The sequence below is a fragment of the Synchiropus splendidus genome, chromosome 5 (assembly GCF_027744825.2).
Source record: "Synchiropus splendidus isolate RoL2022-P1 chromosome 5, RoL_Sspl_1.0, whole genome shotgun sequence".
NCBI classification, from domain to species: domain Eukaryota; kingdom Metazoa; phylum Chordata; class Actinopteri; order Syngnathiformes; family Callionymidae; genus Synchiropus; species Synchiropus splendidus.
The window spans coordinates 10,666,615-10,690,334 of NC_071338.1; the positions used below are offsets into that span (position 1 = coordinate 10,666,615).

Below are 23,720 nucleotides of genomic sequence, written 5' to 3' on the forward strand. Positions count from 1 at the left end.
AGAGTGCTAATGACAGTAATGACAGCGTTATTACGTTGTATGACACGCTCACGAGAAAAGAAAATGCTATTTCAATCAGAAATGTGTCCTCTTTTTTTCCTCAAAACAACTGAAAAACTACTGCATGGGCATCTGTAAAACGAATTGGAAAAAAAATGCATCAAGAATTTGGTGATGTAAAAACAATACACAGTTGTGTGAAAGGACAAGGAACACAGGTTCAGTGGTCGCCCACGTTAAATATACATTCTCGCGCTGCAAATAAAAAAAAAACCCTTTTTTTTTATTCACACCAGTCACCCAGCGGTGAATACTCGTTCATATTTGGTCCACCACAAGCAGTTAATAGAACTTTTTTTTCGTTTCATGAAGCCATTGTGGGTGGGTCAGGGACACCTAGTGGCGTAGTCACAGATTGCACTATAAAATCCCTTCGAAGTGAGACAACCTCTGTGGGGTGCATGTCTCTCACGTCTCTCATGCAGTCTTTCATTCCTTATTGTCGCTTATTTCATGTTCTTTTTCTGTTGAAACAGACAATAAACTTTGCCGTATGAATGTCCTTTAATGCATACTTTTCCTCTTTAATCATGATCACTGCTGTAATTGTTGCAAGAACATAGCTGGTTTCCTCAATGTTGCGAAGGTCGCAATATTTCAATCATCTTTGTGCTTATTATTTATTATTATTATTGCTATAATTGTTGCTGTTATTATTGTTATTAGCCCAGATTTGACTGAACCCTAATCATGCCCCAATCCTTCATGTGAGCCCTTGGTAGCTGGACCTGTTCCCCCCACTTTCCCCACTTTGTTTTTGAGTTAGTGAGTTCATATACTGAAATCATTATTCCCTGACATGGCTCATCTTAATAGTGATGCCACTTTTCTCATGGCCCCACTGAGCGCACAGATGAGGAGTATGGGACAGAAGAATAAACTCCATTCAGAGCCTCCAGCACAACTCCCCACCCAGAGCAGCGTGGGTCAAAGTCCAGGCCATTGCACTGAGCTTTCAGGGAACAACAAAGAGCTTCTCACGGACTGTGCCACACACAACACTCGCCCATAAGTGTAGTGCTCCGAATGACATATCTTCTTCCCACCAACACAGAAGCGCAACCGTCTGCAGCCACTAATATGCTGTGATGGAACTAATACTGGTCATTGTCAGTCGGCCCCTCACTGTTTTATTGTTTACATAAAAATATGCATAAAAACAGCTCACTAAGACTATTAAAGAAAAAAAGAACTTTACTACCACTGTGTGTTTCAGGTCAAACCAGAGTCCGTAGTCCAAGACAAGCGTTGTAACACACATTTCAAGATAATATGCTCTATGGCCCTATGTAAGAGCCATTTTTGTGAGAACCCAGGTGGAAAGAGATGGATTGATGTATCTCAATATACAAGATTAGATAAGAGTGATTATATGAAACAGATGACATCAGGACATCGATCAACTATCAAGAAATGCCACTCTTTCCTTCCGTCTCTGGTATCACTATTGGTTTCCACTGACTCTCCAAGACTTCACCCCAATTTAAACTACATTTGCATGATGAATAGATCATGTTGACCTTGCATTCTGTACTTTCTTTCTTCTGAGAGAGCAGGCATCCATTTTCGAGATCCGTAGCTGAATAGCAGTACCACCTTAACACCCCCTAGTCCAATATCAAATTTGCCATTTTTAATAAGAAAAACATTTTTGAAAAATTAAGCATGCTCGCTTTATGTCCGATGTGACGCTTTTCAAGACGTTTCTGTGACATTTGATGAAGTTTCGTAGCCGGGAAATATGATCACAAAATTCTATTCGTTTTTCTGTGATATGGAATTCCCTGTCAACTTCGCATAGACATACCTGAACCTGCAAAGAATGAGGCACTCAGAGGCAGCTGAGTACTGAGGTCAACTTCGCTGATATTTGGGATGATAGAAAATATGAATACACTCAAACATCGCAACAATTGATTCCAGAATTGTGTATTTACTAAATAAATGCTTGGACATGCCTTCATTTTTGAGTTTGTAGAAGCTTCTGACCACTGGTTGGCAGCAAGTAATTTGACTTCCCGATTCTGCACCTTGTCGAAGACAAGATGCCCCACGTTATTTGTCACATGTGCCACGTTAAACTTAACAGAATAAGCCAAAAAACTCACCGCACTGATGTATCATACAACTAGAGTGGACAAGGTGCAACCAGGCAGCTGACCCTTTTATATTCATTCGCTGGAGATTTTTTTCTTTCCATTTCTTGTTTACAAATATTACAATTTATCATCTTGCATGCAGAATCATGGCATATTTTAGCGTCACCCCTGTAACGGGATATGTTTTGCATCGCCAGATTCTGGCCAGTACACAGGCCTTGCAGAGATTGGACCATAATAGGTGTTTGGAGGACTGGACTTGTGGTGGGGTCAGGGTATGAGACTGGTGGTCTCTAGCATGCTAGCTCTATAAGTCCCAGATGAGTAGGGTGATCCCACACCAGCGCTTCCTACAGCCGTTTGTTGCTGGTGGTGAAGCAGGTATTCACCTCTGATAGAAAAAAAAAAACAATACAGCATTTCTATCAATAAAGAACACTTTTAATATATTATTTTACCATAGACATTTTTAAATTATAATTGTGTTTTGCTCAAACACTGGATGTGATGTGGAGGGAGAGGAGTGTCAGGGGACCAGTGCTGGGTCAGCAGGTAGCAACATATTTCAGAAAGTTTCCTGTGTTCACTTGTGGGGACAGAAATACTCTAATGTTTTACATAACATTGTGGGTGACTTAAAAAGAGATTTGTTCATGGACGTATTTACAGGCTGAAAGGTGATGAAGTATACTTGTGATTTGTAAATGGATGAGGGAAAAAAACACCTCTTAATACCTTGATTTTTCACGATGAGTGCATCTCATCTCTCGAGGTCAGGAATCAGGGCAGCTGCTATTATTCTACGAGTACGGTGACTCTCCGTGCCCCCTGTCATCATCACAGGCTGTCAGCAATGCTAAATACTCCCTCAATCATCCACACAGCAAACATCCTACAGTACGCGCATATTTACACACCCAAGAATATTTAGAAAAAAGGCAGAGCATAAATTGGCTCTCACTCACACCAGGTGAATCAGTGTCATGTAAAAATAAATCAACCGGTTGAAAGAAAAGGCAAACGTGTGCACGTCGAGGTCAGTCTGTACTCACACTCCATCACAATAATTCTGTAAAATACACAAATATTCATGACCGGCAAATCTGCTATGACTCTAATGGAGGCAATATGTAGACTTAGTTGATGTAAAAACCTTCACACAAAATGGAAGACGAAGTGGGCCATCTCAAAGAGGGACACCTCTAGATGAGTTTCTGATTTAACTGAAATAACACACGCATCCTCATGCTTTCCCTCAAACCTCTCACAACAAGGCAGCTCCGGTGATTGCAACATCATGATGTGCATGCTCTTCTCACCATATTCAAAGTCATCCACATGAACTCTCTTAAAAAATAAAATTAAAAAGCACTGGCCAATGGATTTGAGAGCTAAGGCAGTCGGCAATTAAATAAAACGTGTCGAGCGTCACCAACAACGAAGCAACGGAAACAACGAAGAAAGTGCAATGGTGACAATAGAGTCGGCTACAATGGCCTTCTAACACACTCACCCACCCCTCTGTCGAGAACAATCTGTGGCCAGCTCCGCGGGGCACCTCTCGCTATTTGAGGCACAGACACAGTTACTTATTTCCGGCAAAATAATTTGGCTCCCTCTGGTGACCGACATTGTGTGGTGCAATGAGAACGCGTGGAACGGGAGAAATAGCGCCACCTAAAATCAGGAATCCTAACAATGGAGGAGGATTATTGCGGATCCCTCCCGCGCAGAGAACAGAAACCTGTGCTCATGATAGCAAGTGAAGCTGTACAAAGTCAAGTAAACATCAACAGTGTCCAAAAATGACGAAAGAAGAAGACAAGAAAGAACACCAGGTCACAAAGTGTCATGCTGTTTCGGTTGGGGTTCCCGATGGAGACGCGGTAGGGTGGAAGTGCGATGAAGAGGCCGGGATCTCATCCTACTCAACCTTGACCCCCAGCTTCTCAGTGTTCAACAAGTAAAGGCTGTCGTCAATAAGGAAACTGGAGTGGACAGAGGCAGAACAGCAATTACAATGACTATACATGAATGACATTGGACTGGACTTGCCTGTAGAAAAGGAAGTGCACAGGGACGGTGCTGAGGTGCCAGATGGCGTGAGCATCCAAGATCCAGAGTAGTGGGGGGAAGTCCAGCAGCTCCAGCAGCGCCAGACCATGCAACAGCAGCACCACCAGGCCGCACTTCCACCAGTATGGCAGCGTTCGCCGGTTCATCCAGCACCAGCAAAGCCACCACAGCAGGTTCACCATTCCTGATGGTGGGAGGACAGGAAGTTATCTTGAGAGTAAAAGCAGATTCTAGCTGGAGATGCAGCAGCAGAGCAACATGATCTTAAGACAATTTAAAGTATGTAATGTGTTATCATGCTGAATGAATCACTGATTATTTTTTAGGTTAAGAAACAAGAGCTGTGGGGTGGAGTGTTGTCGTACACCAGGTTAAAATATAAAGAGAAAGGCCGTGAGGTAAGGCCGACAAAAGATTTAAATCATCTTCACACCCCATAGTAATAATAGTTTTTAACATATGAGCCATAATCAAATTAGAATAATAATAATCAGGTTGGCATACCTATAGTGACATTGGCAGCCATGTTGTAGCCATAGTCAAAAGAGACAAACGTTAAGTAGGACACATGGAAGGTGAAGGCCAGTATTAGCAGGACTCCCACGATGCTGGACAATCCCGGGCGCCTCAGACCCAGGGTCCTGTGGAGGAATTTAGATTTTTCTGAGCGACACTAGTATCAGCATATTACAAGGATGGCAGCGTGTTTTAAAGAGTACCTGACGCAACACAAATAGATGGAGTACAGAATCACAGCTGTGGCACAGAAATAGTCCATTTTCTGAAAAGGGAGCAAAACGCGACGTGAGCTTCAGTGTTCAGGTGCGGAACAAAAACATGCAGACTATATCGCTTCACATTCTGTCAGGAACATAACACAGCAGCTTCCAGCCGCTGCTCACTCTTTGTTCCAAGTCCCAGGTCGACACATCCCAAAGGTTCTCAGTGACCCCCCTCACCTCCCAGCCCCTGAGCAAACACTGATCAGCTGCTCTCAGCTGCTGCGCTGAATGAACAGATATTTCTAGCATGCGACTGAAACAGCAAGGACTTTGTCAGCCAGAAGACTTGACTGAGCAAACAGAGTACAGCTGCATTACCTCTGTAAGAAACGTGTCTCGTGTGTGAAACACAGTGGACCAGAACCAGGCGTTCAGCGACACCTGGACACAGAGATCTCTCCGTTATAGACCACACGTTATTATAATGTTGACAAACATCAAAGTACTTTCTGACCAGGGAGAAGGCGTTGATGGTGTGGTACATGGGACTCTGGCGTGGGACAGTGCTCCTGTAGCGCAGCATCATCAGAAGGCAGGCCAGGCCATTGAGCAGAGATGCCAGCGCAGATGCCGGTTCCTCGAAACACAGAAAGCGTGCGAACGGCCACTGTGAGAACAGAGAAAAGGTGATGGGTGGGAAATTACATTACTCAAGGGGCCACATCTAATGTGGCTGTTGGGAGGACCCATCAAACCAAAAGACAGAGGAAGATAAATAGTCTTGAATCTATCTTTCATTTTCTATTTTCAATATCATAAAACAAGGGGAAAATAGAAAAAGTTCAATTCTGCCAAACATATGTTTCAAATATGTCATTTATAACCATTTTATAACCATTTCATTCAAAGATTGTCGATATAAAGTAAATCATAAATATCACAAGATCCTTTCAAGTGGTGACTATGTGGGTAATATTATTATGGAGACAAAACATGAAGACAAGATATGAAAGTTCCATCTTACAAGATATTGTTGACATCTTGAATTGCTTTTCAGTTTTTATCTATTTATTTTGCAGTTTTGCTCTGACCTCGGAGAGACACACTTTGCGTTACACTCATCTTTATTCTTTCATTTTTATTCACTGTTTAATGAAAATATTTAAATTTAATTGCGATGAAAACATGACAAGGGAATAAATTTGGTTCGTATACAGTTAACATGGCTGACACGTGCACTTCCCTCACACCGCCCTTTTTATAAAAGGTGCTTGGTAAAATAAATCAAAGCAAAGCAAACACTAGTACTCATGTACAATCTCACACCTACAGAGAAAACACAGCGAGAAAGTCAGTCTGTATAGACATTGAGAATTTAGCAGAGCATTTAGTATAGAAAACGTTGGGTTTAAAACAACATTGACAGATACATAGAAATAATATCCTTAGAGTACAAAAAATGTAATTACGCAGCGCAAGCATACCTCAGCCAAGCAGTTCATTTGACATAGATTTACAACCCAGCATAAAATCAAATAATAAAGTAACCAGAGAGTAGATTTCTAACTAATTGTGAAAATGTCATGAAAACCCATTCACAAGTGCTAGGAATACATTTTAATACATAGACCCAAATTCAAGCAAGTAAACTGACTGAAAAGTTTATATTTCTCATTGGCATCATGCTTTCCCCAGCCTCTCTCCCTAAACCTATCATCCAAAACAAATGCCTCACCTTAACCAGGAATCTGAACCTATCTCAAACCTAATTATAATGACCCCGTTGTTTAGACGTTTTCAGGTTCCCTCAAATAGAAGGTTAATCTTGTCGGCTCCAGGAAAAATGTTCCCACAAAAGCATAAGGAGGTGTTTTGTCAAAAATTGGTCTCCACAAGGACAGATAAACAAGTAAAAGCACACACACAAGGAGCCTGATCCATTGGTCTCTCAATAAATTGTGTCAGTGACGGTGTGAGGATGGTCGGTGAATGATGTGAGCAAGACGGTGAAGAACCAACCTTGCCATGGAACTGTGGAACTTGGTAGCCTTCTGCCTCGTAAAGGCCCACAGTGGTCCACATGCACTGGTAGCGACAGTCATCGCGACAAGTCCATCCTGGTGAAAGAAAATTAAGATGAGGGCCGAAAATTCTTTCCAATTTCTTTTTTTGAAGAATGAAAATAATTTTATCACGTCGCATTTATAAGTGGATAAATAATAATAATGAAAGGTGGCAACAAAAAAAGAATATCTGAATGGCTATACTATTATAACAGACATAGAATAAAACAATTACTTAACTCTGCATCATTTAAATCACTATTTTTTTGTTTGTTTTTAAGCAAGGAACTAAATCTTCAATCTAATTATGACATCTCATAATCAGTGTTGTTATTGCCATTTAAACTGAGTATGTAATTACATGTATGTTTATTGCATTTTGCATTATGTAATAATGAGTATATATTTAACTCTTGTGTTTGTTCCTAAATCTATTATATATTATCTATTATATATTATAAATGTTGTGTTCTCAGGATAATATGAGAGATTCTCCTGGTATCATTAAATCAAATATGTATTTATTATATCATGAACAAATGGGTGCTGATCTAGTTGAAGGCTAGGAAGGGTGGAATTCGATTTATTTATTAAATTTTATTAAATTTAAATTTATTTAACATATTCAATCGTATTTTAGCTTTAGCTATTTTTCCCGTGATGCCTTTGTGAGAGAGGGGAAGTTCAAAAAAGAAGGGTAGCTATTTTAGTACAATACCTCAGTTCTTTGCCCCTCACAAAGTCAGACAAAAACCCATGAAGAAAATGGGTGCTGATCGAGTTGAAGGCTTTGGAGGGTGGAATTCGATTTATTTATTAAACTTTATTAAATTATTAAATTTACATTTATTTAACATATTCAATCGTATTTTAGTTTTAGACAGCCATATACAGTACAGTACAACAACAGTGAATGGGATTTTTTTTTTGTATTTATATTATGGCAGTTACGGTTTGTCATTCCCCTTCTGCTGAAAAGTGGAGTGAGTGTTTTTAGATTCTCCTACTGGCATCAAAACCTGTAGGGTTTTTTCAGTAGCTCATTGCGTTTGTGTCACACAAATGAATCCATTTGACCATTGCTTGACAAACACTATTAAAAAGAGTGCTGAAAAGCTTGAAAAACCGGCTGAAAACCAGTTGAACTCCAGAGGAGCTGGTGTCCGACCTTTGGCATGGGCCTGACCTTTGATCCCGGAATAAGAGCGCGCAGACCTTACGTCTGAAGCATAGCACAAATGAATGAACAAGTCGAGGGTCCAAAGCTTGTGTTTCGCTGTCAAAGTCAGCTAGCACGTGACACTAGCCTGCGTTACTGCCAGGAAGCAGCGCTCACCTGTGAGGGCCATGTACTGCGGCTGCGCTGACTGGAAGCCCCGAAGCCGAACCCCGGTGCAATTCGTCCGGACGCAGTTCTTCACGCAGTCCCGGTACACGGGCTCCTTGTCGCCTTGAGAGGTCTCCACCATGGACACCGACACCAAGAGCAGAGCAACCGCGACCGCAGCCGAGGCTCTGGCAGATGTGCAAAAGGGGGCAACTGAAGCCATGGTGGGACTCGGTCCTGCTGGACTCAGAAAGGCACGATGAGGGGATTCTGGAAGGTCCACATTACCAGACGGCCATGATAAGATCGCAGCGACAAGTGCGGAATGAATACAATGTACAGTTTGGGCTGCCAATCGTTCCCTTTCCTGCGACCTAGCTTCCCTCACACATGTAGTTTCCTGTCAGTCCTTTCAAAATAAATGTAATACGCGATGGCAAATGGCATTAAAAGTAGACGTGCGGCTAAAAATGTGGACAAGTCAATTGTAACTAAAGATATACGTATTATTCATGAAGGTTCTTCTAGTTTAATAGACAGGTTTTACAGATTTTAATCGACGTGCAGCACTTTATCATGAGTTCGGATGCATTGCATTCGTTAATGTTAACTTGACCAACCGCTTTCCTTCTCGAAACGTCATGTTGTCACGTGACACTTTAACGCTTAACGCTTGACACCGTGACGTATGCAATAATAACAATAACAAACGTGAAACGTGGTGGGAGGGAATTAATATATACGTATATATTTCCCCTCATTTCAATAGCGTAATGAGGTGGAATTTAGCGTGTTGTTGGTTGGTTTCTCTTTTTAATTTGAACCTACATAGGCGAGCAGGAAGGCTGTTAATAAAATGTTTAGTTTGTTATTAAATAACCAGATCAGCCAGTTGAAAAGTAAAAGTAATCATTTGGTTTAGCGATCAAATTAGCCCACCATTTTTTAAATAAGTGATTCATGATTCTTCACTTTTCAATTCTCCCCCAAGCAGCCTTTCACTAATTTTCATTTCAATTAAAGTGCATTGATGTTTCAGTTCTCTTGCCAAACAATTTTTCATCTTCATGCATATGACAGCCAGTGTGCAGTCAGAGCTCACCAGAGACCCGACTCAGATCAACAGACTCTGAATTGTACGAAAGATAGTGGATTTTATTGTTACTTCTTTATTTGTTACAATGTAGACATGGACAGTCACGACAACAGGAATAAAACGGAAGTGAGAGGGAGAAGGAAGAGTCAAAATGAATATATTTTACTTTCATTCCTTGGCTTCCTTCCCACTCATCATCTTTCACCATCTCTTTCTCTATTTACAAGATTTTAAATGATAAGAAAATCATGCATCCGTCTTGTTGCTGCTACTTTTCCCGTGATGCCTGAGTGAGAGAGGGGAGGTTAAAAAAAAACAAGGGTAGGCAAGCTATTTTAGTACAGTACCCCAGTTCTTTGCCCCTCACAAAGTCAGACAAAAACCCATGAAGCACTCAGTGAGGCATTGAGACGGACAGGCCAAATGGGCCAGACTATTTACTTGTTCCAAGTAAGAGACTGTGCATGCACCACAGCACCCAAGAGAATTACGGCTGACCGCTGTACACACTGGACTGCATATGCATACACACTGTATGTAGGTATGACGCATGCACTGTTTGCCTCAACCCAGACAGACGGAGTGGATGATGGAGGGCAGAGCAGAGGCAACAAAGAGGCAGTGACAGAGATAGTGAGAGAGTTTCAGTGTCACAAGATTATTTTTATTGAAAATAATCCCATGTTTTCCTGTTGGTACTCACACACAAACACCCCCACGGCCTTCTGTCCTCTCACTGAGTGTCTCGACGATGGAGACAAGTCTATTGCAAGTGAGCTGGCAACCGGAACAAGTGGACGAGGGCATGAGTGTGTGCGAGGAAGCACGGCGTTGAGAAGAAGGGTGTGAGATGATGATGGGTCGAGCATGGCTTTGGACAGAGGTAGAGATCTTGAGAGAGTAAGATTTACTCTTCCTTCTCCTCTCCGTGTGTGATGACATAGCAGATGTTCTTGTAGTCCACATTGCCAGCCACATCAGGGGGGAAAGCAGCCCAGAGGTTGGTCATCTGAAAGGAAGGACAATAGAACATGGTTACATGCTGATCAAAAAACAATGGAGGTGGTGCATGAAGCGAGGTGCTCACCTCCTCAGCGGTGAACCTGTCGCACTGGGTGGTCAGGAGCTCCTCAAGGCTGGAGAGCGGAAAATATTCAAACATTTCATTAGATACTTCATGAAGTTTAGTTTTTAAAAGGATTAAAATGTTATTTCTTACAATTCCTTCTTGATGGAGCCTGTACCCTCGGGGTCCAGGACCTTGAAAGCGCTCACAATAACGTCCTCGGGATCAGCACCTGAGGTTTAAAAATCGTCAGTTAGCCACAAATCCTACGTGAATAAAGGCTGAAGTGAGATTTGTGCATCAACGAACCCTTCAGCTTCTCGCCGAACATGGTGAGGAAGACGGTGAAGTTGATGGGGCCGCTGGCCTCCTTGACCATGGCCTCAAGCTCCTCATTCTTCACGTTCAGTTGGCCCATAGTGGCCAGCACGTCCCTCAGATCGTCCTTGCTGATGATGCCATCTCTGTTCTGGTCAATGATTGTGAAAGCCTGCCACAGACAAAGAGACCAGAAAGGGCAAGTCAGTGGAGTGTTGTCACCTCTTGAAGGACAGGAGAGTAGAGCCGGATGCTAATGACTTTTAAAGGTTAGAGCGCAGATCTTATCGTATTTGTCACACCATTTCTTGAGTGGAGTGTGAACATAATGGTGCAAATGCGAAGTGGGTCTAAAACTCTCCCTCAACATAGCTAAGATCAGCACCAGCTGAAACCAAAGATGGCACAGCATACCTTTTGGGACTTGGCAGCTGGCCTCCCACTTGTCTTTCTAAGGTGTTAAAATGGTCTCGGAATGCAGGACAAGCCCCTTGCGACATTTTAGGAGAACATATTGATTACAGCTGTCACCCCTCCACCCACCACCCACCCTTCTCATTTTTCTGCCTTGTAACCGATTCTTTTCCTGTCCTCAATGTTCCTTCACCTCTGAGGCATCTGATGGGTCAGCTGAGCTGTGCTAGCTATTGTATGCCCTTGATGTACAAACATGGACCGCACTCAAGTTTTTATGAGTAAGTTTTACTCTTTCAGAAACTTTGGCATCCTGAACATAGCACTGCACACAGGCTATTGTTGCGTAATTGTTATTCAAATAAACAAATTGTCTTGTCACCTTTGTCAAACATGCAGGATGTCCCACAAATATCTATACACCTAGATGATGATAAACACCTAGTTTACTGTTATTTAAAGTGTGTGCACAGTTTTTATATCTACAGTATTGTACTTCTGACAACATTAAAACAACTCACAAAGGCCCATTTTATACATTTCAGTCTACCTGCTGTTAGGCAGCCTTCTATAGAGGCCAAATACATGCATGTCGTAATGATGCTGAAGTCAAGAGTAAACAGCTCAAATAAAACCCAACAGACCTCCTCATTTTAGGTCACTCTTGTTCCTTGATCACACAGGGGAAATCTCACCTGGGGAGGCGAGGCATGTCAGATGAAAAAGAAAAATCTCACCTCCTTGTACTCCTGGATCTGGCTCTGCTCAAACATGGAGAACACGTTGGAGGATCCACCCTCACCCTGCTGCTGCCTCCTCTTGGCCTTCTTGGGTGCCTGAGGGCGCAGGTAAGATACATTTTAAACACAACACACCAGCTTAATTTCGTTAAAAACAAACAGATATCTGATAATCTCCAAAGCCATTCTGAAGATGAATTAACCAGAGTAGTTGTGTATTGATGTTTTCAAGATGCAGTCATGTTAAGTCTTATTTTGTGATCATGAGCACAACAAATCATTTAACATTAGCTTTGTTGAAGCAAAAATGCATCCGAATCCAAAGTGTCACTGAATCCAATTTATGGTGAGCGTCAGGTAGTCCAATTTCATGAGATCATTGATCTGTGATGACAAGCTCTCGGAGCGCATCCTACTCCAAAGTAACATGGCCACACTCACCATCTCTCAGGTTTATGGGGTTGTTGGTGAAGAAGAGAAGCCTACGCCAAGCCGATGTGACTGACATGTAAGCAGTGGACCCTAGGGGTCTTATATACTAGCCCACCGGTGCTAACTTTAGCCCTCACCATCAGGTTTGGCAGGAAAACAGAGCTGAGGGAAAGTAAGAGAAAGAGGGTGGAGCGAGGAGGTGGCAGGGCATATCAGCTTACAGATGATCAAAAATAGGAGTTGGGGTCTTGGAATGAGGTGAATTCAATGCCAACACAGGCCTGACTTTGTGGTCATCTGTGGACTAATATGGCCAAACTGACACAGACAGCAGGCAAAAGGGACAACGCTGCTCCTTCTCTACTCCCCGCTGAAAACTATTCTTGCTCTATGGATTCATTTAAACAAGCCATGACAGATGGCATTAAAATATTTAGTCTCTGTCCGAATCAAAGCCTGAGAGTGACAACTTGATGCTTTCCAATCATTGACCAGCACACGCCACTCACCGAGCCAAGTTGTCTTTGCAGTAAGCATATCCAGAAGTCATCACCCTGCTGTAATGATAGGTTTAGTCTCGTATCTGTGGCCACCGAGGGATCAGTAGTAGTAGTAGTAGCCAGCCAGGATTATAAACAGTAATGAAACTTGAAAACAGTTGGCTGACGGACACTGATCTCAGTCCAGTAATAACAGATTGCCACCAGAGCGAGGCCACGTTGACGGACACAGAACATTAAGGCATTCTGAAACGTAATCATGGAAGGTTTGGACACGACTAATGGACGTGTAAAATGTCTGCTTTACTCCTCAGGGAGTAACACTGTTGCGCTCTAAAATAGGCCTGGGCGTTTGTAGAAATATGACTTGAAATGTACATATTGAAACACAGAAGAAGGAGCTGAAATAATTCTGACCAGTAGCCTGGATTAGAGAGTGACCAGGGCGGCACAGACAAATCCATGATGGTCACTAATCTTAAAGAAGGAAGTATATTTCTTGGGTCATGTACACTATCAGAATGTTGTCAACGTTCGATCGCCAGTCACGATTTGAAGCACGGTTTGAGGCAGCTTACACCACCTGCTCTAAAGAGTCCACATGCTTATATGATAGAACTTGCATGGACTTGCCTTCATATGACATGAAGTTATCTCTTATCTTAAACTCTGACACAAAGTGTAACACCCATGGTTATTTTACAATTTTACAAGGTAAGCAGATGGCCAGTAGTTTTAGAGCGACAGTTTTTGCCCTGGTGGAGGCACTAATTTGGGGTATTGCATGCTGGACGTGGCCCAGTATAGTTTCTTTAAACAGCAGAAGAGTGACCCACCCACTCTTCTCCTTATATGAGCTCCCCTGGCTGCCATCAATCACACGAATGTACAGCAATGGCATGTCTGAGGCTTCAGCTAACACGCAGTAGGAACTGATCTTTGCCATCAAGTTGTAGGTCGGTAGTCTCAAACAGCCAAATGTGACCTAATTCTTTACTATCCTGACTTGACGTTTATACATGTAAATTCTTACCGATTAATACAAATTTGAGCTTAGTTAAATCTTAGATTTTTGCAATATTATTTACTTAGACTTAAGGGCTTGAAAAAGCCAGAGTTTGTCTGGTGAAAATCTAAAGAAACATTGCTGTCTATTTTAGAGGTCACAGGCTGAAGAGTCACTTCGCCAAGCTCAGGCTTGAAGGTGAAAATGGAGAGACACATAGACAGACTGTGTCAAAGACCATAAAAACAAGACAGCTGTAAAGACCAAAATAGAACTCCCCAAACCCCGCCTTTATTCTTTTTCCTGGCCATTTCGACTGTTTTAAAAATCATCACTATTTGGCCTTCTTTGCCCTCTTACAACTGTCAGTCCTTTTTAGACCCGCAGGTCAGTGAGCTGCTTTTATCCCACACTCTAGACTGAGCTATTACTCCATTAAAAATCTAAATGAAAGGTTATCAAGCGTCCTCAACTTTTCAACTCTGATGCCATCAAAAGATTTGTTTTGTTAAACTGGCTTCCTGAGCACAACCACGGCAGAAAGAACAGCAGACAGACTTCTACTGCTAGATTTCAGAACCACACAGAGAACATGGAACAGAAGATGATATTAATAAAAGTGACTTCTTGAGCTGGCTCTTTCCTTGAAGAATCAACTACTTCCATTACACTTCAACAGGCCCTGCCACTTAGAGGTGAACTTGCTTGCCAAGAAGACTGCAGCCACAAGAAGGTCCTCAGAAACACTGACCAACTGAAGAATGTTCTTCTGTCTCCCTGAGCACTATATGTCTAAATAATGTCAGCCACAGGTTAAATGGCACGTAACCGAAATGCATGACATTTTCTTAAAAAATAATTTTATTAATAAAGGATCCCTTCTAATCTAATACACAACCAGCAGGTCAAAGGCGTAATAATCTCATGAGGGATTTATACAATTCCCTCACCACTGAGTCTGGTAGAATTAGTTATTTATGGTACTGCTAATTATTTTTGGCCTTTAAATTGGTATTTCCTTTCCTAAAAAGACGCAGCCACTCCACTGAACCGACAGAAGACCATGCAGTGTTCAATGCAAGGCCCATCAAAGAGTTCAGTGTTAGTGTTTAACTGTGAGGAAAATATGTTAAATTAATAAAATAAATTTTAAAAAAGCTATAAAAAAGACATTTTCACACAGGGAATAGCTGTCTTTTATTTATTTGATAGGCAGACCTGTCAAATTATTTTGACTTATCCTACAAGTTCCAGTATGCACTACAACAGTTATAAACGCTCAAATCCATTGTATAAAACTGACTAAAAATTGTGTAAAAGAAAATGTCATAAATGTGACCACTGTGTGGAACGGAGCCCATTTTTTGTCATTGAAAACAGCTATTGTTATATGTTGACATAGTGGAGCTGGTGATGAGTTGCAACACACGTGACTGTTGTGTGTGTACATAACACTTACTTACTCCTCCTCCGTTTATAAATATTTAGAACAGATTATGATGCTGAAGAGCCACACCAGGCAGATAGTGGCCAAAAGGTGAGAAAACTTTGTACACATGTACACAAGAATCACACATGCTCACACGGAATCACAGTTTCTGCCCTTTAATTACTATTGATAAACGAAAATGTCTAGATTTTATTATTACGTTCTCAGCCTCCCATTACCGAGATGAAACAAGAAAAGCCACCCAGCCTGTTGTTGTAATGCTAACATGCATGACAAAGAACTCAAATGTGTGAAAGAAACGATGAACATGTCACCAGACGTGCTTCTACACCAGGTACTCCATCACCACCAAAGATCATTAGACATCAAGTGTTCACAGTTCTCCAGCTTGTACTTATTTTAAGCATCAGGTTTTCAAGAACAGGTGTGGAAAGAGCAGATTGTAAACAGGGCTTGATAACATTCTAAAAATACAGATATAGCACAAACATCATGGTGAATTAAAACACTTCATTAGCTGTGCAACACCGCTCATGTTAGCCAAAGTCAATTAAGTTTTGTTGAGCATCGCCAACACCATGCCTCCTGGACCACTCAGCGATCAAGCTCTTCACTTCTTTCCCAAAATCCTCGTGGAGCTGGCTGAACTCCTCTCTGACTCTGGGCCACTCAGCCATGGGTGGTGCCTGGCTGTTGAGGGGAGCTACGTTCGCTGTTCTTTTTGGCCACAGTTTGGGCGACCGCCTCACAGCGGATTTGGGTGAAATTGCAGGAGCTGGTAGCATCAGGTTGGGACTCAGTCCGGCTCCGGACAAACCCGACGATGTAAATGCTGAAGTGCTCGAGCTCTGAGGGGTGAGATGAAATGTGGATTCTGTGGGGTTGAAATATGGCGGGACCACATTGGGTGACGGACCTAAAGCCTCTGGAAGAAGAGTCAACAGAGACGTGCATGAGAACATGTGACATCAACAAATGTAAACAAAGAGCTGCCTATGCGTTGTTGAACACACATTCATGTACAAATACACCACAAAAGTTCTTAGTTTCAATTTAGCTCTTAAAACCACAACACAAATGGAAGTTATTACGGTGGTCAGCTCTGGTGAGACAACAACCGTCACCAAAATGACGTGCATGGTAGCTGCAGAGCTGTCACTCTGCAGAACAATGACTTCCCTCTTTTAACATGCGAATGAACAAAACACAACCCCTACTGTGTCATACTCACCGAGGTACTTCTTTTCCAAGTCCATCACTAGCAGGCTGAGGTATCTGTGGTTGGCAGTGAGCAGAGCCTTGATCCAGTTCTCCTGACTCTCCTGGTCCTCAGCAGCAAATTTGTAGGTGCGTAGTCCCGGCTCGCTCCACACCAGGGAGAAGGCAAACTGCTCCTCCGACTCACACAGCTGGACTGTGCAGCCTTCCAGAACAATCACTCCAACCAGGTCACGGTCGGTCGGGCGATCCTTGTAGAACAGGAGGTTGCCCTTCAGCAGGAACCAACGTTTTTGGTAGGAAGTCTTTATTTCCCCCTGTCAAGCAAAAGCCACACGTTAAATGAAACTCACTCAACTGGTTTGAAGTCACATGTTTTTGTCAAATATTGGAGTCACTTCAAAAAAAGTTCATATCTTAGATGTGCTTATTGCATAAACCTGTTTGTTTAGCCTTGACTTTCAATGCTTTTTTTCTTCAACCAATACATCAAATTATCAGCAAAATAATTTATTTAACTCATAATAAAATCAGATTGCAGTTAACACAGATAAATTCAGTCAACATACAATACATATAGTCAGCAGGGAAGAGCACAGAGAGCCCTAGTGGTGCTGGAGCACCAGCACTTGTTTCCTGCAAGAGAGTGCCCCACGTGACCTATGTCTTCACTGTTAAATTCTAGAGAAAAAAATTGGTCCCTCGTCATTTCTGTCCAAACAGTGGAGCACACAAGCCCGCACAGCGGCCCCTCCCACTCCTCATGAGGAGTCAAGCCTCTCATCCATAGTATTGATAGGTGTTATGAGGGTATTTTGGATAGTTGATTGGTTGTTAAAAACACACTTAAATGGCTGTGGCCGGATATGAACTAGCAACTGTATGTTCCAAAGAAATATGCTCTGACCACTGTGCCACTGCAAACAGTATGTTATAGCTCTAAGTTTGGAATTTTGATTACTTCAGCGACGAACTGACTGACCGACCAACAACAACAACAACAATAATAATAATTTTTGAGATGGGTACCATTTTTTTTTCTGGCTCAAAAACCCGCCCCCCAAAATGTCTGTGACATATGGCTAGATTTGGGCTGTGCAGTATACTGGTTTCATTCCATGAGACAAAGTCAGTGTTGACAGTGAAGAGTAAGATGTAAACGTAAATCTAATCGATTTAATGTAGTCTAATGTAACTTGAGCTTTGAGAATATGCGTGAAGGGTCCCACAAACAACTAATGGCTCTTGTCTTGCCTGTATTTATATGGCCTCATCAGCAAAACTAAATAAGTATATTTTTCCTCATTCATTACTTTTCAAATTCTGAATTTCACTGTACTAATTTCACTACATTTTTTTTTTTAAGAAAAGAACTCTTTTTAAAAAATAGATTTTTTTTAAATAAGCGGTGCCTCTGACAACAAGTAAAGGGTACATGGGATACAGGCATACAGGACATTGTAAAGTATCTTGGTATAAAGTGCCATATAAACATTCAACAGTACACTAAAAGGAAAGGAATGATTTAGGTTTTCGATCAATCCAGTTAGCGTTGTAACAGCATATCACAAACCATGGCTTTTGTTACAGATTTGACTCACTTGGAATCACACTGAGACCACTCGCCTGATATATTTTCTTTTTGTCAACAGAGATCCCACTCCTTGTTCCAACTATGCACCAAGACTATGATTGACCTGTTCCCATATAGTGAATAAAAAGCTTTGAAACACACATTTAAGAGAACTTTGTTTTCACTGTCTTTAATCTTGTTTGACATGGCCTTTATTTAGATGAGCATATTACCATAACAAATTCATCTTATCTTCATTGAAAAAAAGTCATTATTTGAATTAAAACAGGGACACATTTACCTTTTTATGGAGGTAGCCCTCTTTGTCCACAGGAGAGTCACATGATTCAAAGTAGCTGAGAATCTTCCCATGAATCTTCATCTCAACATCTCAGACTGTTCTGATGCGAACCTGGAAGGTAGCACGCATGCGCACAGACGGAGCAACAACTTGTTTTACCACCACCAGTGAACTTTGTGCGCTTTATACATTAAATCAATTCCCCAATGGTAGAAGACTTTATAGATTGGCTGAAAACACGGTTTAAACGGCACATCGTTATCAGCCATCACGTGTCTCGCAATGACCATTATAGCGCTTATCGAAGTTGAGCAAGCGTCTTTGCCGTAACTGCTAGAATAAACGCGCATGTTTTTTTAAGCTGGGCAGACGAGATGGGTTTCATGGAGGTTAGTCTCTGCCGCATCCTTCCTGCCAACCTGGACCTATGCTTTACAAGCCCTCCTTTATTAATTCGATTGATCTCAACGATTGTCTTCCACTAATTCATCTGCCTTGTATCTCAATTGAGTCCAAGTTTGCTCGCCCGACACGCCAGACTCCTCTCGATGTCCGGTTTTTACTTTGCAACTTTATCTCCTCGTTTTCCAACACAATCTCAATAAAAGAACTTGCCAATTTTTGTTGTTACAAAAATAATGTTTTATGGTCCACATTAAGTGCACATTAAGTGGCATTTGATACATCCAGCTGAGTCATTCGTATCTCGCCAACAACGTGTTGGTACGACGAGTGTGTGCGAGCAGCCGTTCCAGTTGTTAAATAAGCTTTATGGTCGGTCATCTGACAGTTTCTAATGCTGGTTTCAGTTCGTCGCGGCGAGAAATGTACTCACCTCAACTGACCAAAATAAGTTGGTGTTTTCCTCCGCCAGCTCTCGACAGTCACTTCCTGGTTTCAGTCGAGGTGAGGCAGCCAACGCACCTCCACTTGGAGGATGAGAAGTAAACACATATATCATCATGTGGGGAGGTGAATAGCTTTGTATTAAGTAGCCATTACAGTCATGTCAGGCCAGTAAACCAATAATGAAATCATTCAAATGCAATCTGAGAACTGTTCTTCACTCTGCTCCTATTCAATCTACATATCATGAGAGAAGAAATGTTGACTGAATTGTATGTAATTTACCAATTAAGAATACATGCGACGTAATAGTTATCAATTGTCATAAAACTTGTAACATGTTCATTGTATAGAGGAGATTGCAACAAATAATCTTTGGAAATTGGAAAATATAAAGAGATCATTTCTTGCCACTGGACGGTGCAGCTCACCTGCCTAGATGTTGCTCAGAAAGAGAGGCGCGACAGGATGAGCATGTGGATTGTTTGACATTCAGATTTAGAGTTTACAATGCTTAGCATGAGAATTAAGACCAAGGGTAACAAAGTGGAGTTGGTGGTCCGACACAAGACCTCCGTCTCGTCACTTCCTGGTTCACATTGAGTAATGTCTGAAGAGCAGCCACAGCAAGGTGGGTCTAATATGTATGGACTGTATGTTTTAATGATAACCAGTGCGCATCCAGTCATTTTCCTGTAGAGACAAGTAGCAAAGCTTCATTCAAATCTGGTGGAGATGCATCGCCTTAGGATGTACATGGCATGATCTGATAAAATGAAAGATGTTATTTTACTTAGGGTTTAACTTCAGAATAACTGAAACATTTGGAAATTTTAATGGACAAGAAGGGATGGCTCCACTAAATCCAACCAAGGTATATTTTTTATCGTCCCTTCCTCACGTTAGTCACTGACCCCAATAGGACTTCCAACTGTAGTGAATCATCCAGGGAAGAAAAATGGTCCCATGATGTTTTCAAACGACTTTTCTTTGAGGTCACTTTGGCTCTTAAAGGTGGAGCGTGAGTTGATTCTGGCCGTGCTAAGTCAGGTGCCTCCAACTGGCTTTCCATGTATTAACACTTCAAAGGACACAAGTACAGGGAGACAATAACACACGGCTGTCAAGCTCTATTTTCCACGAAGGTCACAAATGACCGCACAACAGAAAATCAGTGACCATTGCCTGGCCACAAAAAAAGGTCACACACCATAATATTTTTACTTTCCCTTTGATTATAGCATGTTGAGATTCTTCACTTTCAGTTTTTAACCAGCCTGCCACATCCCAAAGGCTCTTAACAGGGTTAAGGACCAGACTCTGTGGTGGCTATGTTAGGAAAATGATGCCTCATGCTCCACTCTTACACAGTTTGAGACCCATGAATCCCAGCATTGTCATCTTGGAATATCAAGGGGCCAACATGGAGGTAGTACCTGATCATTCAGTGTATGCAGGTTGTCAGGTGACCTCATTCTTTGAGGACAATTCAACTAGAACCCAACCAAATAGGAAGCCAGCACCCATTTTTTTTTTGTTAAATCCTTGTGGCCACTTTTTAAGGGCCAGGCAGTGTATTTACGCAAATGGGGAAAATCCAATTTAAGATCCATTTTCATTTTGTATTCCTTAGGGATTAGCATTTTTATTATCATGTGACTGTACACTTTCCAGGTTTTTGCATAACCACTGAATTTCACATTTTTTTCTTTAACAAGAAAGTACAGTAGTGTAAATGTGTGTAATCAAAAGTCGCACAGTCAAAGCAAAGACACAGCTAATGTAATGAGAGGGATGCACCAGTTGTCAGTATGTGACTTGAACAAAGTCTGAGGTTTCATTAGACTCATCAAAAGAAAAAAGTAAACTAAAGTAAGCTTTTATTGGGCTTCAAAAAATGTAGATGTGAATTATTTCTTTAACAGGAAGTCAGTTATGAGTCTAAAACAAAGCAACACAACAGCTGCTTTGTTCCAAAAGGTAACAATAACAAATAAAAAAATGCAAATAAAAATGCTACATTTATACAAACAGGTTTCATAAATTTCTTTTTGTGGTACTTTTCAAAATGACAAATACCTGTCTTGACACCATGAACATAACATCTTGAAGTCACCAAATGTCAGTAAACGTCGATCACTGGAACTGCCCTCTGAAAACATGCTCTCGATGTCGCTTCTCCCCACTGTGGATCTTCTGATGTCTCTTCAGGTTCTCACTCCGACTGAACCTTTTTCCACACTGGCTGCAGTAGTAGGGTTTCTCCCCGGTGTGGACCCGCTTGTGTTTTTTCAGATCCCCAGCCTGACTAAAATATCGCCCACATTGCACACAACCATATGGTTTCTCTCCAGTGTGGCACCGCTCGTGTGTTTTCAGGTTCCCAATCCTGTGAAAAGTCTTCCCGCAGAATGAGCATGCATATCTGTCATCTCTCTGGTTGTTCTCCATTTGAAACTGGCTCAGATCAAAGTTACTTCCGCCTAACACCGTTGGTATGTTGTAATTGTTTGGGACAAAAATAGACCCATGAGGCTGGTCACTGACTTGCGGTCCTTGGACCCCAACAGAGTTGAAGCTCAGATCCTCAGATTCAATGTCCATTTTCTGTGGCACACCTGGATCTGAGCATGTCATATCATCTTGTTCTTTTTTAACAACTCGTTTCACTACACACGGCGACTTTGCTGGACCAGTTGCTACTTGATCAGAAGTCGTATCCTCAGCGAAAGCAGATGCACAACCTGATGTGTGGCTCCTCTCCTCGTTCATTTGTGGCTTCCCCTCGGGTCCTGCTGTTCTCTTGCATTCGGATGGTGTTTCTATGCAAGTTCCCTGTCTGTGTGAATAGGTGATGTGATGGTCTGTTTCAACTAGAGTCTGATCTGGAGTTGGATCAAATTCCTGCCCAGTACTCCCTTCATCATCTGCTGTCTGAGAGGACTGGCAGTGTCGGTGAAAATCAGCTGCTAAACAAGAAGCAAAACTGTGTAAAATCTGCCAAAAATCCAAACTAACTCAGAGACCAAAGTCCTTTACTCACCAGCCTGGTCTTCCTGTATTTTGTTCTGGAGTTCCTGCAGTTGTCTCTTGAGACTGTCATTTTCCCTCTGTGTTCGTGCAGTTTTTTCTCTGTACTCTGATACCGTCTCCTTCACCAAATCCAAAACTTCCTGCACCACTTCAGTAAGGAGCTTTGCCACCCGTGCATTCAAGCGTTCCAACTTTGACATCCTAAAAACGTGAAGGCTGTTAATGCATGTTCACGTTGAATAGCAGTTATACATAGACAAAAACTACAAAAATAAATCAACAACCCTACAAGGATATTTTTCATCCATACTTTTTCTTTTTTTCCCCACTCTCTACTTCACAGACACTGTAGTAGACTACTACACAGTAAATCAACTAATCCTTAATAGCATTGTTTGCCACAACATCCATTGTAACAACAATGATTTAGGTGAATATTCTTATGAAACATTCATAAATATATCACATGGATTTAAATGAACAAACATATAGAGAAGTAATTAAAAGACTCAATACAAACGAACAGAAACTGGCAGTAATTTACTTAACTGTTCTTTAGATTATGGCTATAAAATGTTACTTTAAATGGCAAAGCTAAACAGCTCCCATGACATCCTTACTCAAATTCTATAATGAAACAATTGGAACGTTTAATAATGGTATTTGTTTTCAATATGTGGATCGTTTTAATGATGCAGCCCATGATATGTATGTATTCACCAAAGGTTTAGCATATTATACACATATAGAAAATAGCATACGCCTATAAATGGTTCTCTGTAGCATGATTCATGCTGTTTACCTGAGTACTGAGTGGTGAAGTTGACCGGAAAGCTAATGTTGTTCGGACGCTAACACACCTTGCATTGCATCCACCCAGAATTCACAAAAATGATCCACAGTACATCTACGCTACCAGTCTGGGTTCTATACTTACCTGAAGCCGGATACGGCGAAACTAGAAAGAATAGCGAGACCGTTTGACACCAACCTAAGGTCGCTTCTAATGCACCCCGCGCAGCTAATACACGTAACCGGAAACACATTTAATTGACTTCCTTTACAAAATAAAAGGGACAATGGCGACGTGATAACGTTTAACAAAGTGTCTGCAACCAATAGTTGTAACAATGAATAAATATTCTAACTGATGACTTATTCGTGTTTTGCTTTTTGATTATCATTTCATTGATTTCCACTCATAGTACATTTAAATATACAAAATATTTTCAAAAATTCAAAATCCAAATACCAAACAAAAAAGGACACTGCACCTTATCCAAAAACAGAAGTACTGTATGTTAACACAGACTTGATGTCCACATCGGACACATTGGAAAATGTCTCCTGAAGTGTGTCCTAAACAAACACATCTTTGAA

At 41.5% G+C, this 23,720-nt stretch overlaps 3 protein-coding genes across 7 annotated transcripts; all 3 read right to left on the reverse strand.

The window, feature by feature from the left end:
• Positions 1-2,595: 2,595 nt before the first annotated feature.
• Positions 2,596-8,734, reverse strand: pgap3 (post-GPI attachment to proteins phospholipase 3). The gene is made up of 8 exons (XM_053865309.1): positions 8,357-8,734; positions 6,977-7,074; positions 5,472-5,624; positions 5,336-5,398; positions 4,955-5,016; positions 4,740-4,876; positions 4,215-4,419; positions 2,596-4,147 (listed from the first exon to the last, which is right to left on the reverse strand). The coding sequence occupies exons 1-8, from the start codon at positions 8,568-8,570 to the stop codon at positions 4,084-4,086; spliced, it is 996 nt and encodes a 331-aa protein (XP_053721284.1). The 5' UTR covers positions 8,571-8,734; the 3' UTR covers positions 2,596-4,083.
• An 862-nt stretch (positions 8,735-9,596) lies between these two features.
• Positions 9,597-19,390, reverse strand: LOC128758865 (myosin regulatory light chain 11). Of its 5 annotated transcripts, none has more exons than XM_053865306.1 (6): positions 19,297-19,361; positions 11,979-12,077; positions 10,819-10,999; positions 10,663-10,741; positions 10,531-10,579; positions 9,597-10,452 (listed from the first exon to the last, which is right to left on the reverse strand). In XM_053865306.1, the coding sequence occupies exons 2-6, from the start codon at positions 12,012-12,014 to the stop codon at positions 10,351-10,353; spliced, it is 447 nt and encodes a 148-aa protein (XP_053721281.1). In that variant the 5' UTR covers positions 12,015-12,077; positions 19,297-19,361; the 3' UTR covers positions 9,597-10,350. The 5 variants fall into 5 exon arrangements, with proteins under 5 accessions (XP_053721281.1, XP_053721282.1, XP_053721283.1 ...); XM_053865307.1 differs by lacking the exon at positions 19,297-19,361 and adding an exon at positions 14,006-14,128; XM_053865308.1 differs by lacking the exon at positions 19,297-19,361 and adding an exon at positions 12,923-12,964.
• Positions 19,391-19,858: 468 nt separating this feature from the next.
• Positions 19,859-23,370, reverse strand: LOC128759105 (zinc finger protein 354C-like). The gene is made up of 3 exons (XM_053865777.1): positions 23,278-23,370; positions 22,351-22,541; positions 19,859-22,276 (listed from the first exon to the last, which is right to left on the reverse strand). The coding sequence occupies exons 2-3, from the start codon at positions 22,538-22,540 to the stop codon at positions 21,444-21,446; spliced, it is 1,023 nt and encodes a 340-aa protein (XP_053721752.1). The 5' UTR covers position 22,541; positions 23,278-23,370; the 3' UTR covers positions 19,859-21,443.
• Between the last annotated feature and the right edge of the window lie 350 nt (positions 23,371-23,720).